At 47.2% G+C, this 12,613-nt stretch overlaps 1 protein-coding gene across 1 annotated transcript in view; it reads right to left on the bottom strand.

Moving 5' to 3' along the window:
- The window catches only part of LOC132320047 (hydrocephalus-inducing protein homolog), a 144,128-nt gene that overhangs the window by 124,071 nt on the left and 7,444 nt on the right, over nt 1-12,613 (bottom strand). Inside the window, exon 5 of the mRNA XM_059832150.1 lies at nt 7,931-8,130. Within this exon, the coding sequence (XP_059688133.1) occupies nt 7,931-8,130 (200 nt within the window). The remainder of the gene's footprint in view (nt 1-7,930; nt 8,131-12,613) is intronic.

Genomic DNA, 12,613 nt, shown 5'->3' with positions numbered 1-12,613 from the left:
TTTGCACACACAACCTGATGCTGATTTCCTCAGGAATCTGTCTTTTCCTGCTACCCAGAAACCTCACCTCAAGAGATGCAATACCTGTTCCAATGAGATTACAGCCTAGAAATCAGACAACAAAAGTCTTTTCTAAAGACCAGAGACTAATTATGGTTTAATTTGCAGAATTCATTTTTTTCTTTTTACCTTGGAAACATTCTGGTTTAGCCTAAGAAAGGGCACGTTTTATCAGCATTTCAATGAAAGCTGCTCCAAAAAAAGGAACCATCAGAAAAATCTGAGTGCAAATGCAGATCGGAGCGATCCCATGGCATGGAAACAAGACACAAAAGGAGTATCCCATTTACAGCCTGAACAATTAAATCTCTAGCTAAATGAAGCGCCATTAACAGGAGCATATCAAGGCGAGTTTAACAGGAGGTTTTCTCTCTGTTCACAAGCAACGCAATCTGGGACTCTGGGTTGTAATCCAAGCTCGGTAACTGTTTGCCTGGCCCACCAGACAAAGTCTGTGCAATGTGTTGGAAATAATTATGAAAATGCGTTGGCCTACTTTGGATTTAGTATGAGTTATTATGATTTGTCACCAGGTAAACAGCTCTTGGCTGGTAGACACAAAACTCAGTGCTTTAACGCTTAGGGCTAAGTCAGATGAAACATGCTTCTGCACAACGGCAGCTGGGCTCCGTGGCTCTTGTGCAGCCCCACTTAGAAAACAAAAGTTACTGGGTTTAGTGCTTTGCTGGTGGTCAATTTGTCACCGTAAAAACACGTTCTGGAGAGTTTTACCGTGATCAGAGAACGCAATGCGCACACAAAAATAATGAGAACAACCGGAGCCGTGCGCAAGCTGAACTTTGTTCACGTAAGTAGTGACAGCGATGAAATTGCTGGAGTTTCTGCTCGTTAAGGAGATATTACTGTGATTAGGGGCCTGACCTCTTCCCATTACAACTAGTGAGAACATTACTGCTGACTAATGGAGAAGCATTGGGCCTGCAATGTTTACGTGCTGGACTTGAGACTTCTGAGAGAGAGGAGGAGGAGGAAAGACAAGGCACCACCAGCCTCAGAACCGGATTGCTCTACATGCTGCTGCACCTCCACTGGTGGTTACGCCAGGACTGCTGCAGGTCTCTGCTGGCGCGTGGGGGGGATCATGGCCTGCTGTGGGAAAGGCACGGATTTTTTTTCCCCCCCTTCTTTTTTTGCCAGAAGCGTTGCCAGAAAAGCTGCTAGCTAAGGAAGGGGACTCCTGGCAACACTTCAGCACTGCCTCCCATCCCATCATCTTCCTACTCCTTCCCCATGTCTAGGTACTCCTGCCCTCACATGGCTGGGATGGGAATAACACTCCTGCGGGTGACTTCAGGGGACCCCTGAGAAAGAAGTATCTTCCTATTTTCAAATTCTCAGAAGAGGACCTAGCCAAGTTCAGGACTCTGTTCTCAGGACTGAGAAACCGAGCACAAATCAGACACTGCATCTCCTACACCCCACCCCATGCTGTACCCACAAGACAACTCTGTTACTGCTGTAGCAAGAGCTCATTATCCCTCACATAGACCAGGTTCTCCAAGACCCAAAGATGCAAGCTCCATGGCTAAACTTAACTCCTCCAAATTGCAGTCAACATCACTAAGCTGTTCCCTGCAGCCTACAGATAAGAAGAGATGCTACGGAAACATCCCTGACGCATTGTAAAAGCCAAATGAAGACCACTGCCAAGAGATGAAGCTGGCAAGGTAAACTTCGGCCTTTTATCCATTCATTGTGAGCTGCTCTTTAAGATAATCCCGGTCCCGTTCAATCTACCCTTTTAATGAATCACTACCGCTCCCAAAAAACAGGAATGACAAGGCTTGCAGGTTTTTTTAATAGCTTGTTTTCTTCCAACTTGCTTCTTAACTATGTCCACTTGGACGTTTGCGTTGTTGTATGACATCTAAACTTTCACAGGCCCAGATCTCCCAACGGTACCTTGCAATCCCCAGCTTGTATAAACTCATCTAGCCACAGCAGTTTAGGAGAGACCTTCCCACCAGCACCTGCTGAGATCTTGCCTATTACTGTCCTTTAGAAAGAGATCAACGCTAGATTGGTAAGCAATTTCATAATGATATATTTTAGCATTTACATCTTGCTTACTTTCTCCAGGCATCAGCCCCCCGTCTTTACAGAGCTGGGCAAAAGTTATGGCCCATGAGGATACCAAGGGCCAAATACTCCTGACGTTATTTAGAAACACAACTGACGAGTGAACAAAGCTGGCAATTCAGGCTCTCAAGCCACCATGCCACCTTTTCTCCTGCAACCACGCAGTTAGCAAATGCAGTGTGCAGGGAGGCTGCAATATCCTTTCCTCAAGTCCCATGCTATGTTTACCTTCTACGACCAAACTTCCTTTGGTCTACTGACCCCTTAATTTGCATTATAAAATTATCTGAGTTTGGGAGAATCAATTTCATCCAAAGCTACCTCCAACCCCATGGAAGGCAGAAAAATCTACTGGTGATTGAATTGCCTCATCTGTCCACTAAGATCTACTGCAGGAAAAACCCAAAGATCATTTAATCTCAGTATACATTACTTTTAGTAATGGTAGAGCAGCCAAAGTCAAGCAGTGTCACTATTCCAGTAAACCCAGTCGGTTAGGTCAAAGCATCCAAGACTCCATCCCTGTGCTGAAAAAGCCTGTGTAGAGTCAGCATCCCACAGCTCTATCTTTCCCTCTTTCACTGCACCTAGGCTCTATTTTCGTATTCTTGGATGGTCTTTGTCCGTCTTATTGTAACTTTTCAATCCCATGCCTCCATGTAGTCTGTGGGTACTACAGGGAGGGATGCAAGGGGGCTCCAAGCACTGTGCCTCGTAGGATAATCGTGCCCCTGTACTCAGCACTGCTGAGGCCACACCTCGAATACTGTGTTCAGTTTTGGGCCCCTCACTCCAAGAAGGACCTGGAGGTGCTGCAGCGTGTCCAGAGAAGGGCGACGGAGCTGGTGAGGGGTCTGGAGCACAAGTCTGATGAGGAGCGGCTGAGGGAGCTGGGGTTGTTCAGGCTGGAGAAGAGGAGGCTGAGGGGAGACCTCATCGCTCTCTACAACGACCTGAAAGGGGGTTGCAGAGAGGTGGGTGTTGGTCTCTTCTCCCAAGTGACAAGTGACAGGACAAGAGGAAATGGCCTCAAGTTGCGCCAGGGGAGGTTCAGGATGGATATTAGGAACCATGTTTTTCCTGAGAGAGTGGCGAAGCACTGGAACAGGCTGCCCAGGGAGGTGGTGGAATCACCATCACTGGAGGTGTTCAAGGAACGTGTGGACGTGGCACTGCGGGTTTAGTTTAGTGGGCATGGGGGGGTTGGGTTGATGGTTGGACTTGATGATCTTACAGGTCTTTTCCAACCTTAATGATTCTGTGTGATTTGTGATAATTACCTGGGCTTTCAGAGCTTGGTGGGGACATTCCTAAATGGATCTTATCTCAGACTGATCCTCTCTAGACCTATAGCATGGCATAGTACAGTGTCTGTAACGTCAGAAAAAGCCAGTGCTGCCCTGAGATCTTCTAGACACCATTTTCAACTCAAATGTACTGGAATGACATTTATCTCCCTGAATGTCATGGAGAAGAAACTCATTATCCTGCCTTAACAGTGAGAACGACAGGAAGAGACTTTCTATATTTATACTATTATTATTATTACTAAGCTATGCAGTTAAGAGCTGGGTATGGAAGTGCAGAGAGAGGACAGGCACAAAGCCAGACTGCATGATGAGTGCTTTTAGTGGGTTTTTTTTTTCCTTTTTCAAAAAGTGGTTAAAATGTGGCCATGTTTTCTGGTAGACACCATGGCAAGGGAGAGCTCTGAACAAGGAGCAGCAGAAGGATGCTCTATTGGCCCCACGGATTCACTTAAGAGGTCTTCCTTGGAGGGAAATGCACAACAGAAAACAAAGTCCTTAGATAAATGAATAACAGGCAGGGAACATCATGAACTGACCAGATGTAAGAGCCAAGCTGTCCATACTGACAGCGGGAAGGTTAGGATGGGAGATGGGCTGAAAAATGCACCGAAGGTGAAAGCAGATAGGTAACGCTTGATGCTATAGAGAAGGGAATCCAGAGAAAGGAGGCCAAGAGAAGCGATATGAGCAGTGCAAGGGACTAGGAAAGGGTGGCATCTGCAGCTGGCTTGCGAATGTGCAAGACCCTGAATTTGCTCAGGCCAGAAAACAAAAGTTGGGGCAACTAAGACAGAAGCTTCAATTGTGCAGAGAGAGAGTAAAGGACAGAGGGCAGCTGATGGGTCTAGAAACTTACACAGATCTCTCATTCCCTTCTACTCCACTAATCCTCCTCCCTCTCTCGTATGCATGCATGTGCTTGTACGTATCAACACACACCAAAGCTATTATGGGATATTAAGAGTGCCTTTAACACAACACCGCATCCTTACTCAGCAGAAGTCAAGCATACATTCAACTTAAGCTGCTTAAATTCTCCACTAAATAAGAAAGACTAAAACAGTCCTGAAATTCAGTCTGGAAGGCTGGCACTCTTTTCCCTAACTCTTGATTATGCATTTCATTTACACTATAAGCTCTCCAGGACAGGGAACATAACTCATTCATTTCCAAAGCACAGTTTTAAGTGTTCTGTGATAATAATCAATCACCACGTTATTAGGAGAGTCATTCAAAAGAATTAGTGACATTAAACCTTCACTACCTCTGTTGTTAATAATGATGCAGCCTTTGTCATAGCCTCTACAACAGGGAAATTATTCCCCTAACGTTAGTAGGAAAATGGCCTCTCTTGTGAAAGCCTCTGTAAATATATTTGTTCAAAGACAATTGCCAGCTAATAATCTACTAGCCTGTGGAGCGGTGTATCAGTCTGATTCTCAAGCCAGCTTGTCACGCCACCTGGGAGGCCAATTCTTGTCTGCTGGGGTTGCTAGAACCCCAGGGCTCACCTGGGAGCTCAGTGGTAGGTATCTGAGCAACTTCTCATAGCACAGGCAGCAAGGAATCAACCATTGATCACTGCTATCAAGAGACTCAGTCAATAATGGGAAAGTTTACAGCTACGGTAGAGGGTCCAGAGGCACTCAGACAGCAAGAAAAGAGTTGGTGCAATGCAGTGATGACATGTCACACGGTACAGTCGCCAGCACTGGCTGCAATGACCACTCCTGGCACACCACAGCCTCATCGCAGAGAGACAACATGGTTGTTCTGGTCTTGGGCTGCAAGGGGACATCCTGACCTGGTCAACAGCAGGGAACACTCCAAATGTGCTGGAGGATACCACGCTTTGGGGAGTGGTCGACACACTGGAGGGCTGGGCTGCTCTGAGGAACCACAACAGGCTGGAGAAACAGGACGATGTGAACTTCATGCAGTTCAGGGATGGAAAAAGGCAAAATCCTGGACTTGGGATGGAATAACCTCCAGCAGTACACGCTGAGCACTGATGGCACAGAAAACATTTCTACAGAAGAGGACCTTAGGGGCTGGAGCACAGGACAGGCTGAGATAAATGGGTTTGTACAGTCCTGAGAAGGAAAGATGAAGCGTGATCTTAGTGCTGTTCACAACCACGTAAAGGGAAGGTGTAAAGAAGATGGAGCCGGGCTCTTCTTGGAGATGTACAGTGTAGAATAAGGGAAAATGAGCATAAGTTGCAGTAATGGGAAATCGGAGCAGATATTAAGAAAAAAAAATTGTCACCATGAGGGTGGTCAAACACTAGAACAGAGACCCAGAGAAGCGAGGGAACCTTGAAGACATTCAAAGCTCAATACAAAAAGGTCCCGAGTAGCAAGCTGTGTTGCTTGCAAACTTGATCAAACTTTGACGCTGCTCTTGCTTTGAGCAGGGTGCTTGCTCAGATGACCTCCAGCGGTCCCTTCTGAAGGTACTCTACGATTTTATCTTCTAAATCAGCCCAATCCCATTTCACATACTCCTCAAATTTCTCATTATTATTTCCTATACATCTGTGCATGTCTGTATAGGCAGATGGTAGACAGACAGGCATTAGAGGAACTCAACCTTTAAGAAAATTCCCAATGAAGAATTCATTATGACATTTTGCTGAACACTTAAAGCAAAAATAAAAAAGAGAGAGCAGAAACACAGGAACTTCAGAGTATTTAAAAAGAAATCTGAATAAAAGTAGGACCGACTTAATTAGAATAAAATGCTGATTATATTCAAAGATTTAAATCATCTGTTTGAAATTTCAAACTGCCTGTCAAAAGTTCATAATGAAATGGAAGAGATGACTGCTGCCCTCAGCAAACAAGGGAAATCATATTAGCTTTTGAGCTCTGTAAACATGCAATCCGGTTATTCAGAATTCTACTTTTTTGTGGAGTTTGAAGTAAAATTTTCATAATGCTTCCCATCGCTTTATTGCAAATCAGGACTGAAATACCTAATTGCTGAAGTTCAGAAAAGTCTTAAAATCTGTATCAAGCAGGATTCAACATACGCTGCATCACGCAATAGAATAGTTGGCAAGTACACTGCAAAAAGATGCTAGACTTTACTGGGGATTTATTTTAGTTGTGACAACCAGATCTGGAAATCCCAGAGGAAAACTGTACACTGATTTGCAAGTTCCTGCCTATGCATTCTCCATGGTGAAAAGCAGCAGCCTGCTTAAAGAGCATCCTCGAAGCCTGCTTAAATGGCTTTGCCAGGCTGTGGTGGAAGCTCCTCTTGGACCCTCACGTTTCACAGGACAAAAGTAAGAAGTCTTCTTTCGAGCCCTGTTTTCCTGGGGAAGAAATTGAGGCAATGCAGGTGCACCAAGTCAGACAGCGGGTCTTTGCTGCATTCTTGACCTCAGCTCCTACACCGAGACCTCTGGGACCAAGCCACTCTCAACTCATTACCAGCCAACTGAACTGGTTTCCTTGCAGATGCGGTGTCAAAAAACTCATTACCCTCTCCAATTCAGCCAACTGGAAAACCAGTGACTGCCTTCTGAGACCAAAAGGAACAGCACAGGCTGTCCGCAACACAATTCCCATCAGGCATTTGATCAGGGGACCACCGGAATACCCTGTGCTTGTGGCCTCCCAGAGAACGGGTGTATCTGGCTGACAGTGGTATGCAACCGTTTCAGAAGGTACTTACCATCAGCAGGTTGCAAGCTAGCTACTAACATTCTAGCACTCTCCAGGAAACCTAGGGGAGATAAAGCTCCAGGAGAAAACGCTCCCAATCCATGCACCAGATTTTTGCCGCATCTTTTGCCTGTGCCCTCAGTAGCATTCTGCTTTGGGGCTGTAGGGCAATCTTGAAGCCAGTGTCTGCTCATCTCCACCTAAGAGCTCATTCTACTTAAGAATATTTTGGTCCCAAGGACCAGAAGAAACCTACTGGAAAACAAAGTTCCTGGACCACACGGTGTTACTCTCAGGGCCTCAGTACCCTCAGCTTTCATCTACTCATCTCCAATTGCTCAGAATGACTTGCTAACATAGACACAGCTGCTGATCAACTCTTAAATGTCTCTTCCACCAGCTCATAGCCAGCCATTTCCTAACACTGCGTTTGGTCTACATAACTGAGCTCCCTAGACCTGTCATCTGCCACACACTATCCCATACAGCCCAAGAGCGGTCAGGTTGCCTTCCTTTATTTGTTCTTTCAAGCTAACAGAATTCATCTAGTGAGATGCTGTGCTGGAGACACCACTGCAGTGTAAAACTTTGCTGCAGCTTGCAGAGTTTTATCAAAGGTTGTATCATGCTTAAGACACCGTAAGCAACTGCCAAACCCACATGTCCTGCCCGTTTCCAGCTACGGCTGCAATACAGCAGCTCAGATGCTCTCATTCCTTTTTGTTACCGTTTACCAGCTATATTATCACGCAACAGTATTTTGCACAAGATGTTGAGTTCCTTTACCTCTGAGTGCTCATGCGGTAGCGGGCCTCCCGGTTCCCGATGTTACGAACCAGCAGTGTTTTCTGGGTGCTGTACTTGACGGGACAGACACCGAAGCTCAGCTGGTCAGGGAAGTCCAGGATGGCTCGGGCACCTATAGCTCGGATCGGCACAACGAACTTTTCCCTTTCCGTGATGCAGGTGACCTGGTGGAAGTAATCCTGCAGGGAAAGAAACAATCTCAGCACAGTGCGTTTAGTACCATCCCCACAGCAGAAGGAAAGCTGCTGTTTTCTAGGACTCCAACAGACGCATTCAATAATGTAATAGTCCTTTTTGCCTTAATGACCTTTCAGTCCAGTAGCATGACTTGAACAGGGCTGCTAACTCGCAAAGAAGGAACAACCCCCTTGAGTCACCTGCTTTCCCAGCAAGCTGGCAGAACCAGACAAAATCATCTGACACTTGGATTCTGAGGCACCAAAATAGAGTCATTTCATGTACGGGATTACAGCAGTAACAAGAACCTGCCTTGATCACCACTGCAGACTATTAAAGGCACCACTAAGAACCCAGTTGTGCCACAGGGCCAGCTCCAATCCCAGCAATGCAGTGACCTCCTTGAAGCTTGGCAGGAGATGCTCAGGTACATTTTCAGAAGGACTTCGCCACATGCACAATCAAGAGTCAGTCTGGTGAAATACTTAACAAGCTGGACACAATACTTTTTTTCTATCAGCTGAGTGTAGGGTACAGGTGTATTTCCCACCCCTTCCCATAGCATTATGGAGACAAAGCTGGGGACACACACCCTTAAAAGGTTATCTGATCCATCTCCCCACCCCAGAACTGGCTCAGCTCTGTACCCACACTACTCAAGAGATGTTTGACAAGTACTTGAAAGCACTAACAACTCCACCCCTGCCCTCAGCAGCCTGTTCCAGCTCTGCCCTAGGCTTAAAGAGAGCTCTTTCTGTGTCTAATCTCAATTTCCCTTTACATCTCCTCCTAGCCTCAGCGGAGGCAGCAAACAGCTTTGCTTCCTCTCCGCTGCATGACTGATGTCTTCATCACCTCCTTTTTCTACAGTCTCCAGAATGCTGCCTTGCTAGCATGCCTCCCTGAGGCAGGTCAGACATCCCGACCAGAGCAAACTCAGCTCTGCTATTCCCAGTCATTGGCTTGCTCAGAAAAGAGACAGACAGACCCCCCCTCCCCTCAAGCTGTCTGGCATTTAGCAGTAGGGAGGTGAATCAAATCACCAAAATCATGCTGCTGTAGGGTTGAGCAGATCGATCTCCAGATCTACAGTGTGGCATAGCTGGGCTGGAAGTATCACCTTGCCCCCCGCTGAAATCAGTGGTAAAACTGTTTAGTAGGGCCAGGAGCCATTACCTCCAGCAGCTCTTATTGACCAGTTGATAAAAGCTCTGCCTCTGATCACTCACTCACTGTCCTGATCTTTTTTCCCCTCAGTGCTTTTATCTCGTTTGGTATTTTTGTAATTGTTGAAGCAGCAAGCAGGTGATTTAGGAATTGCACGCAGCAGCAAACCCCCTCAACCAGACAAGATTCGCATTCCTCTGCCCTTGGGATTTCCTGCTCCCATACCCACCCTCTCCAAGCCTGCAAGGGACCTACAGCAGCCAGAGGAGGCACAGACACAGAGCTACAGCTTTAGCACAGCAGTTAACACCCAGCGCCTACCAACCGCCTGCTCGGCTGGGGTTTAAGGTTGCACTAACAGACGCTGTCACATCCAAGGTGGAAAAAGAATAAAGAAGGATCTTTTATTCTGGGTATCTCAAATATTCACACTGGATATTGCAGAAGGGCTTTTCCTTCTCATATCTGGAAGGTAAAATACCAGGAAAGGAACTGCAGCAAACGACCTACAGACTGGAAGATCACATTTCAGGAATGCATTTCATCTTCAGCAAGTCCTTCTGAATTAGCAATTTTGTACTCAACCTTGCAGCCTAAGCCCTCTAAAATAAAAGCTATGGGCAGTCCATGTGAATTTAAAGCACCTATTAGCTGGGTACTTCACATCCTGGACTGTTTAGATCCTCAGAAACTGCATTAGCAAATAAAGAAACCTATTTACTTTTTTTTTTGTTATTTTGGCCACACTACTGTAACAAAGGCATTGTAAATCCAATTGAAATCTGCGTGCCTTATTAAGTCTGGGCATGCCATACTGACTTATCTCTCCCTTCCAGAAGCCAGGTAGACAGAGGAGGACGCAAGGAGTTCAGATCAGCAGGGGATAAAGAAAAAAGAAAACTTCAACAATTGGAGGCATTTGAGGGAAGTAAAAGGAAATAATTTTCAAGTCATTGTCATCGCTAAGGAGCAGATCAGCAGCAATGTAAATAAGAGCCCAAGGAATCAATCCCCCCCAAAAGCAAGCACAGGCAGCCTTCCCAGCTCTGCTGCCGGTGAGGGGCACTGGGACTGCCTGCACAGCAGCACCTGGGGAAGGGACTTCTCCAGGCGTGCAAAGACAAAGCTAAAGCAACAAGGATTTGGCCTCGCAGAGACAACCGCAACCTTTGAGAGAGAAAGCTGCCTCTTGCCATTCACCTACACACATGTTGTGTGCTGAGCCCCTTCTCCAGGGACACCCTGGGACGGTGCATCCTCTACAAAGCTTGACTCAAAGCACTTCAGCACGTGCTGACCCTTCAACCATGCTCTAGGACCCCAAAGTGGGACCTCGCAGCAAAGTTGAATGCAGCGTCAGGCCAAACAGGGGGGGAAAAAGCAAGGAAAGAGGGGTGCTAGGCAGAAGCTGGCTGCTCACGCTGCTGTGAATCCATGGTGGCTTTACAGAACCATTTCCCAGAGCCTGCCTCTTCGCTAAGGGGTTTTCAAGGTGCTGGGCACCTCCTGACCATGCTACTGATGCATTTCTAGCTGAGCTACAGCACTCAGGTACTTCGCTGACTCACGCTCCACCAAGGACGAGACAAATCATTCCATTTGTACAAAATTCTGATTCGGCTGTATAAACCCCTACGTGCTCCTCACCGAGCAGCACGCACCCCTCTCCCGATGCCCTGCACAACCCCTGCAAGGGGCACAAAACCCAGTTCAGCAGAAACCCGCCGGGCTGTCACCGAAGCTGTGCAGAGGACCTCTCGCTGGCAGAGCTCCCTATTCCAGATGCTCGCCAGTTCAAGGGCAAGACAAGGGACAAAGTATTGGACATCAGTGCTCTTGGGGTTTATCTCACCCTACTTCTACTTGGGGTGATGTTCACATGTTGCTCTGCTGCCTCTCGAAACTTGAAGAGCAGCACTTTGCCGCCCTTCATGGGCACCCATTTACCTCTTCCACCCCAAAGATGAACACTAATTTATACTAATAAATCACATTTTAAAGGCACCAGTGTACTTTGCAAAGCCTGCCTCAGTGACATTAAGCTCTCGTGTCACTTGGGGAGCATGGAGAACTGCCCTAGGCCAACATAATTTTTACCCTACATATTAATGATGTTAAATAATTTCTCAGTCCCTCCAAAGGAACAGATTCTTTCACACGCATGGGGAGCCAGGCACCACAGGGCATTTCCTCTTTAGTTTTCTATATCCGTACTGTTTGAGGACAGGACAAAGTGTTAAACTGAATCTAAGCTGCAAATGGAAGATGAGAAAACAGCTATGCCCAAAGAGATCTTGCACCTCTGGCCTGCTGCAGAAACACCAGCTGGCTCAGAGCTATCCCCTAACCTTGCCTCTCCAACAAAGTCATGCGAAAAACAGTGCTAACGGGTGGCGGGGGGCTGGCGGAAGGAGTCAGCCTGCCTGTCTTTGTATGCCTGCAATGCTTCCTCCCTTCCCTGCCATGGACTAAATCCTCTGTATTAACAAGTCTCCAGGTAACAGCACTGACCCTTCGCATCACAGCACTGAGAATCAGACTTAACAGGGCCACGGCACTGGTGTTCAAACCTCCAAGCAAAAGTATGTGTGGCACGGAATAGGCGCCAGGTGACAAAGCAACCACAATAACACGCATGAAGACACAGCCACACCAGTATTTCTGCCCACAGGCTCTGGGGTAAGGTGTCTGCCTGCAGACTGTACCTGCCCCTTTAGTCCTATACGTGCTCTGCCAGGCAGATGTCTCACTGTCATCTGCAGCACATAAACCTCTCGCTGAGTTAAGAACATCTAGAGCTCAGGCTGGCTCCCTGCCATGGGCACAGCACTCCCTCTCCCCTAGACTCGCAGCTGGATCACAGGCGGGCAAGTATCCTCAGAAACAGCACGGCTGCAAGGCTTGGAAACACAGGGGATGAAAAAGCATCATCTTTGCTCCAGTCCGGAGCCAGGCAGGGAAGTGGCTGCCAGATGGGAAAGAGAAAAGCTCTCTGGATCTACTCATGCCTCTAGTATTTTCCGTAATAATTACACCCCTGCCATTGAGATGGCTAAACATCTTATGAACACCCCTCCCTGACACTTTCCTACTGTTCCACGTGCACCTTCCCTCACGAACGCTCAAGAAAGCACACCGAGGGAAAGCACAGCCTGCAAGTCTCTGCTGCAGCGCCTGCAAGTCCCTGCTGCAGCGCCTAGCAGCACCCTGCAATGCCAAGATGTGACCAGCTGCAGCCTGGAGCAGACCTCACAGCAGGGTGTCGACTAGAACCGGCATGCAAAAAAAGCGATTACTTTAGACACAACGTTCAGCTGT

Source organism: Gavia stellata, chromosome 33 (genome assembly GCF_030936135.1).
Source record: "Gavia stellata isolate bGavSte3 chromosome 33, bGavSte3.hap2, whole genome shotgun sequence".
NCBI classification, from domain to species: domain Eukaryota; kingdom Metazoa; phylum Chordata; class Aves; order Gaviiformes; family Gaviidae; genus Gavia; species Gavia stellata.
This window is presented reverse-complemented; position numbering and strand designations above follow the sequence as displayed.